Genomic DNA, 17,694 nt, shown 5'->3' on the forward strand with positions numbered 1-17,694 from the left:
AGATGCAACTGAGCTGTTGCGATGCACCAAAAAGTAACGAAAATTCAACATGAAATAAATATATACCCTAAATTAATCTCTGTAAATACATTCACAGGTCCACTTAAGACACCCTTATGCATAACTCACACTTCATCAAATCTGCAGATAGAGATGGGTGTTAGTTCATGGGGAAAGCAATTTATCATATGACTCGGTTTATCTGTCATTATTCCAGCAAAAATCAGTAGCAAATTTGTAAATCTACATTTATTTTCCCCAGACCAACCACACAGAGGCTTAAGTCACCAATTCTATTATTTCCAAGGTTCGATCAATAAGGCTTTATTTACACTGTTTTTTACTATAAAGTCAGGAAAAAGGTTGGTGCAATGTGCAAGAAAAGACTGCACATTTCACTGACTGGAGACCAACATCTGCTTATGGTTTAATGCTAACCCACAGGCAGCCAATTAAAGTCCCATAGATCCATGTTTTTACGTAAAGTTTCCTTCCAGATTCTGTCAGAAGCATACTAGCAGTCAGGCCACCTAAAAACAGCAAAGATGGCAAAGTTTTCTTGAGGCTCAGTTTGGAATGAACACTTTTCCCAGGGAACTTATTTCTTCTTTTGGAATCCTTTGCATCGTAAAACTCTATTAGTAACCTACGAGCAGACAAAAGGAGATGGTCAAAGTTATGCATTAGCGTTAAGAAGTTTTAAGTAACTTACTTTCATCCAGTAGCTGCTTCTAATCACATGTTATTTAAGAAATGATCTCACAACGCGTAGCAGCTCATCTGTAGCAGGTTTAAGCAATCAGTAAGCCTTAAGAATAGGATACCTTCAAAGCAACGTTCCATGTTGGAGTACTCAACCTGAACCTCTGTAAGCAATAAAAGCAGATTTTCCTTGGGGATCAATTTTAACACCGAATATAAAAATTGAAAAGAACCCTGTTCATTCAGCATTTAGCAGATAAGGCCAGAGTACTGCGCAATGCTATAGGATAAAATACCACACAGTTAAACATCGAACACTAAAGGAGGGGGAAAAAGTATCTTAATAAAGCAAATAAATAATGAGGGCTCACAGACACTAAGTATTTGGGAAGCCAAAACTTCAAAGGTAAAATGCTACACTACTGGTTTAGTAGTAAACTTTTTTCTGCCTATTTTTGAAAACAAGTAATAAATGGATTTAAAAATCCTGGGGTTGTCTTCTAAGTATCTCTAAATTTGCCTGACAGACTGCTTTGGTCCCAGGAAAGATATTCAGTCAACAGGAGTCTAAGAAGAGACACAGATGATCAGGGTTCGGTTTTGCTGGTCTTCAGCAGAAGACTACTTAAGGGACACCTGACTGCCTTCTATTTTAGGTATCAGTTCTTTGTCTATAAAATTGAATTCAAGAGGTTTTCCTCTCAGAAGTGAAGAAAAATTACTTAGTGTTCCTAAACTTCTAAGACTTCACATGGATTTCAAAGATCACAGGACAAATTAAGCCATCTTTTTACCTCTACGGAGGTAAAAGACCAGCACAACAATTTTAAAGGAGAACATACTTAAGAACCAGGGAAATTTCTGACTCACACAATGTATTCCAGGATTTAGAAAACAATCAGATCCAGATCCCTGAAATAGGACTTCAGATGCGGCAAATTAAACCATCATCTGTCAAACAATTCTTAAATCCCACATTTAGGAGCAAGGTCCTTCCGGAGGATGAGGCCCCCCCAGAATCTGTTGCAGGTGCTCACCAGTGACCTTATCTGGAGATGCTGGAGGGAGCCAGCTCCTTTAGTTCTGCCATGATTCAAAGATGGACAGACAAAACTTCTGCCTCACCTTATTTCCCCAGTGAAGGTAGGGATCTCGGGGTTACTTGTATTTTTACTTATTCGCTGTCTGATGGAAGATGCATAAAACAATTTTGGCAGAAGGGGTTAGGTCAAGACCAGCCCCTTTCTAACTCTAACCTAGCACCAACTAGAGGCTAGACTTGGTTGACTACTGTGGACATCCTGGCTGCACATGATGCAGCTACAAGAAGATAAACAGAGAGTATTCAGATGAGTATGAGTCTCGCCTGGAACACAGACTCGCAGCTCTTCAGTCTAAGGAAGGTCTGAGGAACTCCATCTCCTGAGCAAAAGGTTTAATCTCAAGGTAATTACACAAAATAAGCACAGGAGTACCAACCCACCTCTCTTCAGGGAGCCCTACAGTTTGCACTGCTGGTAAAAGAGAAATTGTGGATATATCTGTCAACAGAAAAGAAGTAAGAAAGCTTCTCAAAACAGAAAGTTCTCCATATTGTTACTCACTTATCCTTTATTTCAAAACGTTCATGAAGCCACCTTCTCATATACATCTGCTCTTCTGGAATGTCCTTCAGTTCAATTCGATCAATGAAAATATGAACTCTTGGGCATTCCTTGCAAAGAAACTCTAAAAAGAGAAAACAACAAGACTGAGTTACAAAAACACCGTAGAGCATTTATTTCTCTAAAATACATCCAAAATCTGACCTTGCATCTGTAAGTGTCTCGGAAGTCTAACTTCAGTTCTCACAAGCCTCCCCTCAAAGTTTGGATCCTGAGCACTTCACTGAATTTAGAAGCCATCTGGCCTACAAACTTTTGAAATGGTGGCCCATTATCATGTGTAGCATGGAAACATTGTCCTAAAATGCCCCCTGCTAACTGTAAAATGCTGTGCTCGAAAATGTTACACTTCTATCGCAGCAGCAATCTACTCATTCTGTATTGTGGGATGCAATAACTTCCAAGTTATCCAGCCTCAAACTTTGATTAAAGTTAGTTTGTTGTTTTTGAAATCTAAATTTTGTTTACTCCTGGATGGAAAGATCAAAATTACAATGCTTTCCCAAAGTATCTCCAGGAGGAAGTGGGATTCAGTTTAAGTAATAACCTATAATTAAGAAGTGTAATAGGGCAAAAGACTCGGAGCAAAATGCCGCTTTCCGATTTGCATCCCTTCATTTTTCTTCTGTCTTACAAAGCTTGAGACAGCCCTCCTGCAGTACCCCTCCTCCATTTCCTCAACTTGTCCCTAGAAAATTTGAGCAAGCAAGTGTTAATTACAAACATTACTGAAATAGCCTGGTGGGATTTCTCACAACTAACAAGCAGGTATAAAAAGTACACATGGGATGAAAAACCCACCAGTATTTGCGTATTAGCAATCTTTTGCATTTATCTAGCAAGGGGTATTTCAGCAAAAATAGCATCCCCGTACAAAGAGATGTGTGATGTGAGGATGGAATTCCCTAGAAATCTGAAAACTCTCCACATTTTGAAAAAGTGTGTTCTTACAATACACAAGGGCCACAAACATAGCCAGACTGGGTGGTCCATTTAGGTTGTTGACATTTTTTGGCCAGCAGGGCAGACGTACAGAAGACTTTGACCTGTAACTGTGAGGGGTATCTTGAGCAATGACTGTGCAAAATAATTGTCACTGTATGTACATCTTTACTACTGTCTGCCAAAGCAGATAACCCCTTATTTGTTTTTCTTCTTTACAGGATTATTGATTTTAAAGGACTTTGCTGTAAAAGCAATCCTTATCGTCTACTAGAAATTGCCTTAAAGAATTTTAAAAGCTTTTTCATGCAAATATATTTGCGTGCTTGTAGACATAGAGGGAAGGAGAAGAGATAAAGAGATCAGTCAATTCTTAGGGCATTTTGATGCAGAAATGTGCAAGGTGCTGTGTGTGCTTTTGCCTAGCCCTCAGGCAGAGACCCCTTCGCTGAACCAACAAAAAAGGAGCGACATGGCCCATGCACCATCACTTGAAGAAAGAGCTGAGGGCTCTAACCAGAAACAAATCCACCTTCTAGCCACAAGCTACCAAACACAACTGCCACTAGAAAGTTTCTGGTAAAACTGTCTCCAAGCTCGAGCTACCACATGGCAGGCAACTGAAGTACTTGGCAGTCCAGAACGATGGTACATATAGACAGTGTCTTCAGTTTACATGAGGTGCTTTTAATAACCACAAAGAAATCAGTGTTCCTGTATTCGAAAGTAGGTTTTCCCTATTGCTCTTAATGGCAAAAAAAGGATTTTTCAGGTCTGTTGCTCTGAGGATACCATCCAGGCCACTATATCAAGGTCATTCACTACCTAAGCACCTAAAAGCATTCTATTAATATTTTAAAGTGACAGACGTATTATCCATGTCTTAAACGCTTATAATGTTCACTGATGTACAAATCCTCTTTTTGAGTGGCATTACCTTTTAAGTGAAACATTCTAAAAATATGCAAAACCGTATCTAAAAAACAAATGCCTGGGAGCCAGATGATACAGTCTTTTTTGTACTACACTCCTATAAAAAGCATTCATGCTATACATATGCAGCTAGGGCTGAAGATCTAGCTTTAAAAGATATTTGAAACATTCTGTGCTTTGTATAGTGTATGTTTCTTTCGCTTCATAGTACAAGGGTTGTTCTCTATAGGAACAAACAACTGATGTTGCTAAAAATCTCAGTTATAAATTACTAAGGAAAATCATAAACGAAGCAAAACTCTAAGCTAATTGAGATAGCATCATTACTAGCTAAATGGGATTTTTAAAATCAATGTTATGTTGCTTAAAAAATACTGATATTTAGTCATTTAAAGACAGCAACTGAGTACACTATCAATAATAAGCTCTAGTTAACAAACAGGAATAAGACCTAAGTATTTCAAAAGGAACATCTTCCCTCACTAAAGCTGAAATGCAGACACTCTACATCTGCTTAGAAAGCAAAGAACCCTCCACAACTATCTAAGCACTGCTGCTGGTCTTCTACCTTGTGCCAAAGTTTTGATGCAAGTTGATCCTTACTACTACTGGTCTTCTTCAACCACTCTAAATTGAGCCCCTCTATGTGAAGATCCTAAAACTGTGTCTTAGATTCCCACCTCTGTAAATCCCAATGCTCTTCTCCTCAGCCTTACTCTCTCTTGCAGTTTGAGACTTAGTAGAGTCCCGACGAAGGCTGCGTGATCTGCAGCTGCAGGTGCTCCCCTAGAGAGCATTGTGATTCCCACCCACCAGTTTGAGGTCATTTTAAATGAAGCTCGAGCATCCAGGACATCTGCAGCTGACACTGTACTGCACACAATCAAGCCGGTCAGGTCAGGGTTTAATGCAACTAATCCAATTTCTATTATATTTTTTTTTCAGATGCCCAACGTCACTGCAAACATGCAAGAACACCAATGGATAAGAACCAAATATTGAGGGGTTGTTTCTGAGAAGAAACAGATGGATTTTATCATCACAACCTCTAAAGGTTTGTGGTGGTCCCATGACCCTTAATTTCACATTAGCTGAACTCTCCAGAGACTTGTGTAATTAAGCTAAGAAACAAAATCTTACTGAAGCAATTTATTATGTGCAAATTACATCCAACTTCAGGGACACTAGCCCTTAAGGCCAACATCTGACAGGCTTTTCAGATCCCTAAACTTGCCAGAATTTGTTATAATTAACAGCAGGAACAAGCAAGCCTGAACTTTCCTTCACAAGACAAAATACAAGTGCAAATCATGCATTATAATCAAATATACTGGGGACACCATTAGTGAATTAAGAACTGAGTGTGATGTGAGTTAAATGAACACTAACAACTTGTGTGGGAGCCAAGTGGACTGACTTTCATGTGGGAGATAATTTCCTAATAAAACTTTCTATCTGTCTAAATAACAGATGTGAAGTGCAGAATGTTTATAATGCTTCTGGCGACCAACCACAGGAGAAGGAAGGAATTGAAAATAATGAGGTGGATCGAGCATTTTTTATTCTTAAACTGTGACACTGTGGCCCCCTTTCTGCAGGGCAGGATTCACACCAACACAGGACTGAAGGATCCAGTGCAGAATTACAATGAATGACCAGGGAAAGCTATGGAATGCACAGAACTTTTAATTGCAAACAAATGGTTTGGGAGCACGCTTTGCTTGCTGGGGCCTCCATAAAATTCTACCAGTCCCAACTCCCCACCTTGAAAAGCCAATTAATTCTGTTCTGAATTACCAAAATTACCAGGGAAAATGAGGGAGGGAGAGAAGGTCCAAAGGACAGACATACCTGTAACTGAGAAGGGATATACAAGTGGCCTCAGACCACCTCCCCCTTAATGCTACCACAGAATCACAGAATTGCTGAGGCTGGAAAAGACCTCTGAGATCATCAAGTCCAGTCTAGATCACCAAGTCCAGCCCAAAGTTCATTCCACCACTCCAAAGTATTTGCCTTGCCCCCTAAGAAAGTTATGATGGTGACACTACACTTAAAACAGATACTCCAGTTTTCAATTAATAATGAAGCCTATTTTTACATGCACTTTAAATCTTACAGCAGTAAAGTAGCTCACATTCCAAGCTCCTACATCAGCTCTTTTACTGCAATGTAATTATTGCCAAAGTCCTTCAAAATTAAGAAAGGACAAACCAACGCCTGGCATAGTCGTGTCCACTTTAAGAGCCTCCAATTATCTTCTGTTTTAACAGATTGGAGTAATCTTTGAAATAAAACGAAAGCACTATCAGAGGAAACTGAAACCTGGACAATGTGTATTTATTCTAAGTAACCAGTATTTCAAACATGTAAGAATACGTCTCTCCAGTAACAGAACATTGTGTGTTGTGTTGTGTATGGTCTTACAGGTGAAACCATGATAGCAAACACCTTCATCCCTGTACTCTAGAGGCTTTCCTCACTTTTAAAATTTTCATTAGTCGGGCCTTACGTGTTCAGCTACGAAAGCAGTTTGCAAGCTATCTCCTTCTCAAGGAAAGAAATCTCATCTCTCCACTTCCATTTACTTCATGCACCAAATTAACAACCAACTGGCAAAATAAACGTTGTGGTGTTCGTCAGCTTCACGCTTTCCATCACCTCCAGTCGAGCTGACAGGAAACTATTTCACGTCTTGCTGAAACAAAATAAAGCAGTGGTACAGCAAAGCAGCACTAGACGGGAAAGCAAACATCCAGAGGAGAGACAAAGTTGTTTAGATGGGGTAACCTGGGGAGTAGTGGAGGGAGACCACTGGTCCTGCTGAGGCAGGGATACACGGAGCAGACGTCGTGCTGGCCAGAAGACAAGCCTGGGACCTGAGGAGCAGCGCTCTCAGGAATATTGCTGATAAAGCCTTGCACAGGGGATGAGATGCACACAGAGATCAGAGCCTCCACACGTGCATGAGCAGCACAGCATAGGGAGTGAGCACCTCAGGAGCTGGGGGACCTTTTGAGATGAGAAATGGCATGCACTGGAATCATTATCAAGCCAGGGCGCTGGCAATGAAAACTGAAAGAAGTCAGAGAGTATTTCAACTGGCAAGGTCAGGAAAAGTGACCCGTTCAGAAGGACATAACATATGGATGCAGTTAAAATTCAATGTGAGGGCAAAACACAGAAATGTACCAACATGAGAATCCTAAAAATGAAGACAGGAGAACAAGAATTACTAGTACTAAGAGATTACCTCTGTAAGGGAAATATTCTAGAGGCCTTGAAAGAACATGCAATGTTACTAGGCTACCAGGTTTACAGGAATGACAGAAGAGGATGGAGAGATGAGGGAATAGTAGTGTGCATGAAGGATTAGATAAGGTATAATAGTTTTATATAATAAGGAGATAGAAGTACAATGAAATCCCTGTGGATGGAAATTCCAGACTCTAATAAAATACATATTAGATAGATAAATGACTTCCTGAGAAGACTGATAATAGTGACCAGAAACTGTGAAGCCAGAGCAAAACCTGTGAGTTCAGGACTGAGAACAGGAGAGTGAAATTCCAACTACCTTTACTGAACCGCATCGATGCTTCATCAGGATGAAGTGTAGAGGGAGGAAAAAAACCCCAACCACCCTAAAACAAAGCAGAAGCAGCCAAACAAACAAAAACATCAGAGAGAGGGGAAAAAAAAAGAAAAAAAAAAAGACTGTTTCCTGGAACAACCAGTAGCAAAACCCACAAGAAAAGATGCTGTTTCTGATGTCCTGAATGGAGTGCAATGTTAGTGATACGTGCTCAGTGACCACAATACAGTTACTTTTAGCACTGTAAAAAAGAGCCTTAACGAATCTGGAACACAAATGCAGAATTAAAGGAACTGTGTAATGAGGGGAGGAAAAATAAAAAGGCTAAGTGTCAAAACATCCTAAAAGAAACAGTCCAGAAAATGGGTAGCTGTTAAAAAAAATCCTTAACTACCAAATCCCAGAAAATCTTTTATTAGAAACCCATGTAAAAGTTGTATAATACCACAAAAGTAAAAGTCTACGTGGGTCTGAAACCCACCTGTATGGCTTACTGGGAAAATTAAGGAGGTTACCACTATATTCTTACCTCCTCTCTGAGGAATGGAAAGCTTGTCCAAACAAGGAAAAGCCACAAAACTGCTCATGCCAAATGGAAACATAAAATTAAGAGCACTAAAAAGGAACTTGAAAAATGCAAAGGATGCTCTAACGATTTTAACTGTTTTGAATATATTAAAAGCAGGAACACAGCGAAGGCACTGGTGGGACTGCTGGATGACAGGTGTGAAGAACAGCACTCTCGGTAAAGTATAAGCCCACGCAAGAGAAACTCAAATACTTGTTTGCATTATTCTTTCTTGCTGAAAATGTTTGATTCCTGTACCCACTGCATTCTTTGTACCAGACTGCTCAAAGGAACTAGATCAATAAGTAAACAGACAGAAAGTATTAGACTAAATAAACAAGTTAGATGTCAGGAAGCCACCAAGACCAGACAGCATTCACCCAAAAGCTCTCAAATGCGGAATTTAAAAACAAAGATGTGTAACCTATCATCACAAACAGCCTTTGTGCCAGAAAAATGAGGAGTTTCCCTTCCACAAACGAGGGCTTTAGAGCTGATGCTGGGAAATACAAACCAAAGGATCTTGCATCGCTGGATAAGATAGCAGGGTCTGTAATAAGATCACTAAGCACAGAGATAATCATGGTCCGTTGGAAAAGAGTTGGCGTGGATTCTGTAAAGCGAAATCCTGTCTCACCAATTTGCTAGATTTCTACAACAGTGTCAGGGAGCAGACGGATAAAGGGGATTCACTGGACATGATATATTTGAATTTTCATAAAGCCTCTCACAGGGTTCCACGCTGAAGGCTATTAAAGAAATTAAGCTGCCATGGGATTAGAGGAAATGATGTTTTATAGACCAAAAGCTGCTTAAAGGAGAGGAAGCAAATGGAAGGACTTAATGGTCAGCATTCAGGATGGAAAAGACCCAGGACTCGGGGTCCCCCAGGGATCGGTGCTAGGACTGGTTTTATTCTCTGTCATGACTGATGACCTGAAGAAGGAAGCAAACAGTGAGCTCTCCAGCTTTTCACATCTTTTCCAGAAGATCCTAAGCTCTTTCGTGTATTCAAATACTGGCTGAACTCCAAAGGGACCTCAAAGCTGAGCAAACAGGGTGAAAATGCAGCAGCTGAGCTTCAGCATAAACAAACATGGGGAAAATAATGAAAAATCTGATTACATGCTTAACACAGAATTGGTGGTGACAATTTGGGAGTAGCTGACCCTTCTCTGAAACCATCCTCTCAACTGCATAGCAGCAGCCCCAAACCCCTCCAAATACTGGGCAGCATCAGCGAGGACACTGAGAACAGGGCCAGCAAAGTTACTTTATAGATATAGAACAAGATTGTGAACGCACATTTTAAATATCATGTGCAGTTCTGGTCTCTGTATCTGAAGGAGGCTGTAGTGGACTCAGAGAAGGCCACAGAAAAGGTGAACCAGAACATGTAAAGGGAAGAAGCACCTGCATTAGGAACAAGGAGAGATTAAAAAGGCTGAATTTTCAGTTTGGAGAAGGGAAGCAGAGTGAAGGACATGACAGTTTAAACAAGAAAGGAATAAAAAAATCCTGAAGATGGCAGGTAACAACTATAGCTCAACGAATCGCAAATGCAAGGGTAAATAATCACATTTCTGTACCTTCCTAAAGATGTTCAGATCTAAAGGATCTTTACAAATTATTATTAGAAAATGGTATATATAGCAGTATTGGCACTGGAGAGCAGCAGAGTGTCATTGTGAGGTGTCTTGCTGAAACAAGATGGTATTTGATGGAGAGTCAGAGCATCTGCACATTCTACTTCACTGAACCAATCTTGAATCTGTTGTTCTCATAGATGCAATTAAAAATAAAATAAACACAAGAAAAGATATAAGGATTGAACCAGTTCAAAACAATGCTCTGTCTAGCAAATAAACAGGTTGTTAGGAACTATGCCAGTACTGTTAGTATTGATGGTTTTGTCTTTCCTTCAGCCAGTCTGCTTTGATAACAGAGAACAGTACTGCAAACAGAGTAGAAGAAAGGAACTCTGATGCACACAAAAATAGCAAAAAATAAACACAGACTCTCAAAGCAAAGAAACTGAAGTTGTTTTTGTTATCCTCAGGGTTTAGATACACGTTTGCACGAAGATCAGGAGCTCCTTGAGCTGTTGTACATAGATGCTGCCTGGGGAGCTGAATGCTTCCTCTCATACGTGCATGAGGCCCAGGGTACAGGGTGATTTTATGAATCTGCAGTGTGAATACTTTCGAAATCCTCTTTGCATTGCAGAGATTTTCTGATGACTGTGTGCTTTCTGATCATGAGCTCCCAAAGGGAAGGTACGGATATCTACCTGCAGTAGATGCTGCTTGAGAATACTCGAGATGCTGTGCAGGTTTTGGCAAGGTCCTAGTTTAGAAGTGGAGGGGCACACACTCTGGGCTCAAAGGGATGCTGAAGGGGGTTATTACCCCCATTGACGGGGTGTTATTAATGCACAGATGCAGGGCCCACAGGTGTTTGTGACTTAGGAAAAGGAAGAATCATTTATACCTGCCTTATTCTTACACTCCTCCTTAGGCATCCAAGCTTAGCTGTTGGTGGAGACAAGAAACTGGGGTACAGGAATCTTTACGTCCGGGTTTTAAGACAGGTAGAAAAATACTGATGTGCTACTCATGCTCAGACTGATCTTCATTTTGTCTGATTTTTGGAGTCCTATGAAGAACTACAGCAAGGCCTTCACACATTCCCATAAACTGATGCTGCTCTTCAACAAAATGCTGTTATTTTTAAGCAGACATGCAGTGTTTAATTGTTACAGTATGAAAATACTTTGTATTTACCCAGACTACCCTTATCTGCAGAATATTGATGTATACATCCACATCTGTGTTCAAAGTGCTATTTCAAGTAAGTCATCCACAAATGAACAGATAGGCTTTCATGTTACTCAAACTACTTTTAATGGAAATTACAAGGGTTCTAAAATGACAGATCTAGTCCTACAGAGGACAAGTGAAAATGCATTCAGTTTAAAACTGAATGATAGCTTACATTACTGAAATCTTACCTGGTGAAATTGTTTTATTAAAAAAATTGTATTTTTAGTATTTTACACAAAATAAAACCAACGGTTTCCTTTAAAGGAAAAAAGCATGACAGAATATCACAGAACTATGTTGTCAATTAGTGGTGTTATCAAAATTCCTCCAAATATTTCAATGGAAAACTTACATTTTGAAATATGAAGAGCAGGTAGTTAAATTTTGCTTGAACATATACAGAATGACAAGTTCTTGATGTGAGAGTTACTATACATGTTAAAAAGCCATCCAATGCTTGATGTAAATTTCACCAATGCTGATGTCCAGCCTCAGTTCTAATCTACATCCTTCCTTCAGTTGCTCTAAAATAATTGCCATTCACTTTTCAGTATTCTTTCATGCAATAAGAACATGGCAACTAGCAGAGATCTGCACAGATTATTAGTTTTTTTACCACTATAAATCTTACTTTGGACCGTTTTACATTCCTGTTAACTGTTTATTAGTTTATTAATTGAGTTTTATTAATTCTTTCAACATATCTGTAACCATGTGTCTGTTATCATTTTTTGGACCTTGTAAGAGAATGGATGTCATCAAATTTGGGCCACAGTCCAGACAAAGACTGGTTTCTGTTGCTCCAGTTTCTTTTCTGTTGTCCTGTACTTCACTACTTAACTGGGTCCTAACAAAAGGGCAGGCATTTGGAAAAGTGTAATTTCCCCTAGGGAAGTTAGGCCAGTCTGACCCCCTCAAATTATACCGATCAAAGTGATGTACAGATTTCCAGAAATGCACACATACACATGCTTTCCAAGTGTTTGTTCTGGAAGTGATATATAGCAGAGTCAATAATTCTCAGGAATTCCTCTAACTTCTTTAAGACAGAGTCTACATGTACTTGCTATTTTTATTCAGTGTTTATCATTGTCACATGCTGCTATTTCACACACTCTAAAAAACAATGGCCAGATAAATACCATCTGGTTATGTTAAAGCCTTCAGGCAGAATAATAAAGATGTAGATGTGTACATAATGCTCTTTCAGGTGCAAGAATGACAACAGTTCCCATGTCCCACGAGATCTGGCCCTTAATACCAGGCAAAGCTGGATGGAAACACGCAGAACATTCACTCAAAAGGGAGAAAACCAGGCTCTTGTTCTTTCTCTCCAAGCTTATTTTTTCTTTTTACTTAATGACAGTGCCGTAAAACATCAACAAATTTAGCACAAAGGTTTTTTCCCTTCCTTTTCCCTTCTAAAGAGTCCCTCCAGTATTCAGGACCCGAGATGCACTCCAGCTGTGCCCGCATGATTATTTGCATTTTATCCTAAATGATCACAAATAAGTACTGTCCAGCAGCATGGTCCTCCCTAAGCAGGACTATCAAGTTCTGTCTTTAATGATCTGGACATATCATCTCCAGTAATGAGAGAGAAATCTGTGGAAAATCGCTATTCTTCACAAAGGCTGCCAAGTGCAGGACAAGCTTCCACTGGAAATGTACCAAGATCCAAACTTGTTGGAAAGACAAAGGCTGAATAACAAACAAATGGCAGAAAAAAAATTGTATCCATTGGTCACAACTGGATGTGAAGCAACAGCAGAAAGAAACAACTCTGTCTAAAGCAAATCTAACCATAGTCCCTGTCTAAAAAAAAAAAAAAAAAATTGACGTGGTCTAAACCAAACAACTTGCAGCTGTAAAGTGCCAATGAACATCAAAATGTACAAATAACAGCAAAAAGTTCAACACATTGGAAAGGATATACCATAATAATTTGCATGGTCTAAAAAGGGACCAAGTTATCAGGTGAGCCTGGCATTCACTGTTCTTCCCAAAGCACTAACACAGAAAGGATGGTGAATGTCTATTTTCCAGTTGCTAGTACACTACGTTTTGTTTTGCTCCTGTTAAGCAAATCAACATTATGATATTTAATCTTGCTGGACTGGAAAAAATACATAAATTCAATTTTGCTATGAAAGGCTACACTAAGAGTTCCACATTACAAAATTTAAAATGTAAATTAGTTTTTCTTCAGAATTTTTTTCCCATTTGCAATTCACAAAGGCAATTTCTCAGATAAAGCTTGTTAGTACTACTCAGTCACTAACACGTTCCTTTTAACCTGCTCTGTTTACTGCTGGAGACAGTAGCCAAGAGTTGACCATATCCCTGGGTAAGTATGTTTTTTTTCCAGAAGTGGCACAGGCTTTTCTGAGGAATTGAGATTTATAGAACTGTAACTAAAATGCGTTTCAAGAAACACAATTTATCTGTGAGGAATTAAGATTTCATTCACATGGGAAATGTCGTACTATGGGAAATACAGTCCTCAAGTAAAGTTGTGTTTATCTGAAGTTTGTTTTCCATGCAATGAATTTCAGCATTGCTTGATCGAAAAAGACATGTCAACCTTATCTTTTAAAAATTACCAGGATTGCACTGCCATTTTATTCCGATGAGAATGAAAACTAAAATTCTTATTCAGCACTGACACAAATACGAAATGTTCATATCAAATACATACATGAAAATGACATTTCATAACTCATTTTAGTACCCTAAAAGAGCAATAACGCCAAAAAATCTCAAATGCCTAACAATTCAATTCTTGTTATATTATATTCCTGAACAGACCAATTGTTGGATGTCTGAATAACAAATGGCAAAATGATCTTGACCTCTTAGGACAGATATTGTTTTTCTTCCACTTTGTGTCTGGAGGGCTTAAAAGAATGACAACTGTGTCCCACGCTGTAATTTACAAAGTGTCCTTAATCTACAAAATTTATATTATACGGAATACATGTGATTGCCACAACAGCATGGAATGCCCTGGACGGATATTTCATTTATCTGCTACTTTGTAACGGGTAACAACTGGTTGGCTGCACTTCATTTTGTGTTACTGCCTGTATTTTACCCAGGGCTGAGGCAGTAACAGTAAGGGTGAGCCCTAACAGTAAGGGTGGCTGAAAGATACCCCTGGACTGCCTGCTCTGGGGCCTCCAAAACACTGGATGCACAGAAGACACCCCAAATCGTCTGATTATCACTTGACACCGGTCACAAGAAACAGCCAACAGGGAAATTCAGTTTGCTTCTTCCCTTTCCATAATTATATCATGCTTCATGTAAAGTGGGAAGTTCAGTAGGTGAAAAGGTCTTGTAAAGAATTTGAACATTTGCCATCTTATCATTAGGTAATGACTTTTTAATAGTTTAATTAACCACCAAGCAGTGAGAAGTCCAGCATGAAAATGGTTGAAACTGCCTAATAATTAAGTCATGAAACAAGATATGCTTCAGGGAAGGGGAAACAAGATATGCTTCAGGGAAGGGGGTCTTGAAAAGGGTTGGGTGACAGAAGAAGAGAGAAGCTGTTCAGTCTTCTAAGGAGTCTGTTGGAAGAGGATCATAAAGTATTTAAAAAAATAAAAAAACCCAACTTCAAATAATGAAATCTGTAAAACCAAGTTCAAATTACAAATAAAAAAAATGATATAATAAAAAGAACTTTTGATATTTAGCCTAAGTAGAATGCCTCTTGGGAATAAAATTTATGTAAAGTAAAATTATCCTAAGACCTCGCAGTACAAAACAAGTGTTGAGCGTAATGATGCAATATTAACGGTTTTGCTGCTCACCTATCCAGAAGAATTTTAAACAGTGTGAAACTGTAAAAAAAGACAATTCCAGAACCTGTAAGCAGCTAGCACCTGGAAGTAGCTCATGTGAACTTCACATCACCTCAAGGGGTTAGACCTGCTAATGAAGTGACATGGAAACAACCAAACTACCAACTATTTTTAGCAGCAGAAGGAAAAAATCCCAGTGACACTGGGGCCAGCCAAGGAGCCAGAAATTAGCTAAATTCCCTGCAGGTCCCTCAGCCAACACCTTGCCCAAGAGTCTAAACACCTCTGTGGAATTACCGTCGCTATTTTTTCTTCCACTTGGTATCAGTAGTGCAAAAGACTCAGAAGTACCACTTTGAACCAGCTAGCTACTGAGAGCTGAGCAATGCACCAGCTACAGCTGGAAAGAAAGGTGACATTTGGCCCTCCAGTGACAGTGCAGGTAAATGAATTACTTTAACTAAACAAAAATAATGAATACACCATCAAGCATAATCAAAAAAGCGCAAACCCTGAAGCTCTCTGTCCCAGCATCTCCCCAAACGGAAACTTATTTTCTGGTTAGGTTACTCAAGGAACATACAATTAATTTACCCTATTCTACTAAGGTGCTGTAAGGTCTAAAATACTACATCGGGTGAAGCTCAGTTGTATAAAACACTTGTAAGGCTACTGAGTATGTGTAGCAAATTGAAAGCCTGTCAGTAAAATACTATTACTACAGGTTTTCCCTTTAAAATACATGCATTTCAGCAATCAGATCACAAGGACACATATACAGCAGGGCACGGGGGAAGGGAAAGAATTTACAATGATGCCAAATTCCAGTGCTAGAAGAAACATGAAGGCAAACAGCACCCACTGCCTACGGCCCCAAGTTTATTTTAACTCCAAAGACCACTTGTATGCAGAACTTGACTGTGGAAATATTCTCCGCATGGAATAAGGAAGGAGAGGGCAGAAACACCACAAGTGATGGTTGTAAAGCCTAGTTGCTGATGAGCAATGCCCTACCAAGGTATGATATGATGGCTGAAGCAGTGTGGAGATTACCTTCAGAGCACAACAAAACACCTGAAATTGGTTCTGTTTATTAACAACCATATGGCTGCAGCATGCCTAACAAGTGTCAACTCACCTGTCATAGATGGTGCCAGTTTTCTTTGCCCTTTGTGGTCCACGGTACCTTCGTAAGCTACAGTCACATCATACACTGCATCCAGATAGTCTTTCATCGTGTCAATGGCTACATGAGTTGCCTTCACACGTGGTGTTAGCACATGCTTTAATACAGCAAGTCCTATAGGGAAAAAAAATAAATAATTACACTGTTTGAAAGTAAACTGGACTACATTCACAAAAGAACATCAAGCTACGGAACTTCAGAACCCCTGTGAAATCACAGAAGATTTATTTTTAATCTCAAATCTCAGTCGACAGAGCACACCTGTGTGCACACTGCACACACTCGGCTGAGCACACGTAGAAGACGAAACAGAAATCCTAAAGCATGTTAGTGACAAAAAGGCTGATCAACAGAAGAGTCCTTTTTACAGCTCCTGCTCCAGAAGCAGTGATGGTTTTAATGGGGCTCATTAGTGATAAAACAGCACTCTACTGCTTAAGTTTGTCCAACTGAGGTAAAAAGAAGAGCAAATTAGCTGAGAGATACTAAACATGCAGGGCATTGTCTCCCGAAATTCAGTACTGGAAACTGATTTGGTAGGTGAGGCATAAGGTCATATAATTTTAAGCACACCTAATGCTCAGCTGGCGTTTTACTTACAAAGGACAAACCGATTTTGTCAATATACTGAATTTCAGTCTTGCCCCACGGTAACAAAAACATGGCTGTCTTAAGCTGCACATGCTTAAAAGGGATACTAAATTTCTCCGAAGATACCATGCTCTCAGAAATTTAATAAGTTTTTTTTTCTACTATAGATTCTAGCTTTCCCTGCTCTTGCTTCCTTCTCCCAATGGCCCATTCTAGGATGTTAGATGTGGCTACTTTGGGACGCCTCTGGCAAGGATGAGGGAAAGCAGTGAGACTCAAGCCAGCTTCAGCCCACTGCAATGACTGGCTGCTACAGAAAACAGGACATTCTGCTTTATCCTTGCAGTTGTTTCCTTTACTGCTCTTTTCTGCACAGTTGTTCCTGCTGCTAACCTCATCTAGTTAAAGATGTCCCTGCTCACAGAAGGATGGGTTGGACTAAATGACCTTTAAAGGTCCCTTCCAGCCCAACACATTCTATGAGTCTGTTGGTGACACCTCCTCCCACCAGCTGATACAACTTACCATCCCAGCAGAAAACTAACAAGAGAGGGGGAAAATATAGCACCAAGAACTGCCAGTAAGGAGGAAACTTTCTCTATTTCCCCACAATCAATCTATTATAATTGACTTGGCTACTACCAAAGCCAAAATCACAGAAATCAACTGTTGTCTTCAACCATCCAGACCAAGACACAGAGATTGGTATGTCACGGACACAAGAACGTCAGGTTTAACAACACTCTGCAAGTGTTAACAGCCTTGTTTGCTTCAGCTGTCCACTTCCATCTAAAGTACACTTAAGAACATACAAATACACTGGGCTCAAAAGTTTATATTTTATTTTATTTCCTGAATTTTAATTTACAATGATTTTCAAAA

At 39.5% G+C, this 17,694-nt stretch overlaps 1 protein-coding gene across 1 annotated transcript; it reads right to left on the minus strand.

Moving 5' to 3' along the window:
- Positions 1-308: 308 nt before the first annotated feature.
- Positions 309-16,449, minus strand: LOC104280798 (1-acyl-sn-glycerol-3-phosphate acyltransferase epsilon-like). Its single transcript, XM_009878564.1, has 3 exons — positions 16,174-16,449; positions 2,307-2,430; positions 309-646 (listed from the first exon to the last, which is right to left on the minus strand). Exons 1-3 carry the CDS (start codon positions 16,268-16,270, stop codon positions 421-423), a joined length of 447 nt encoding a protein of 148 aa, XP_009876866.1. The 5' UTR covers positions 16,271-16,449; the 3' UTR covers positions 309-420.
- Between the last annotated feature and the right edge of the window lie 1,245 nt (positions 16,450-17,694).

Source organism: Apaloderma vittatum, unplaced genomic scaffold (genome assembly GCF_000703405.1).
Source record: "Apaloderma vittatum isolate BGI_N311 unplaced genomic scaffold, ASM70340v1 scaffold18401, whole genome shotgun sequence".
NCBI lineage: Eukaryota > Metazoa > Chordata > Aves > Trogoniformes > Trogonidae > Apaloderma > Apaloderma vittatum.

Coding starts and splice junctions, on each gene's coding strand:
- LOC104280798 (XM_009878564.1), bottom strand. CDS start 16,270: ATGAAAGACTATCTGGATGCAGTGTATGATGTGACTGTAGCTTACGAA. Junction 2,431..16,173: donor ACTGGCACCATCTATGACAG/GTGAGTTGACAC, acceptor TTCTCTTTTTAG/AGTTTCTTTGCAAGGAATGC. Junction 647..2,306: donor CGTTTTGAAATAAAGGATAA/GTGAGTAACAAT, acceptor GTCTGCTCGTAG/GTTACTAATAGAGTTTTACG.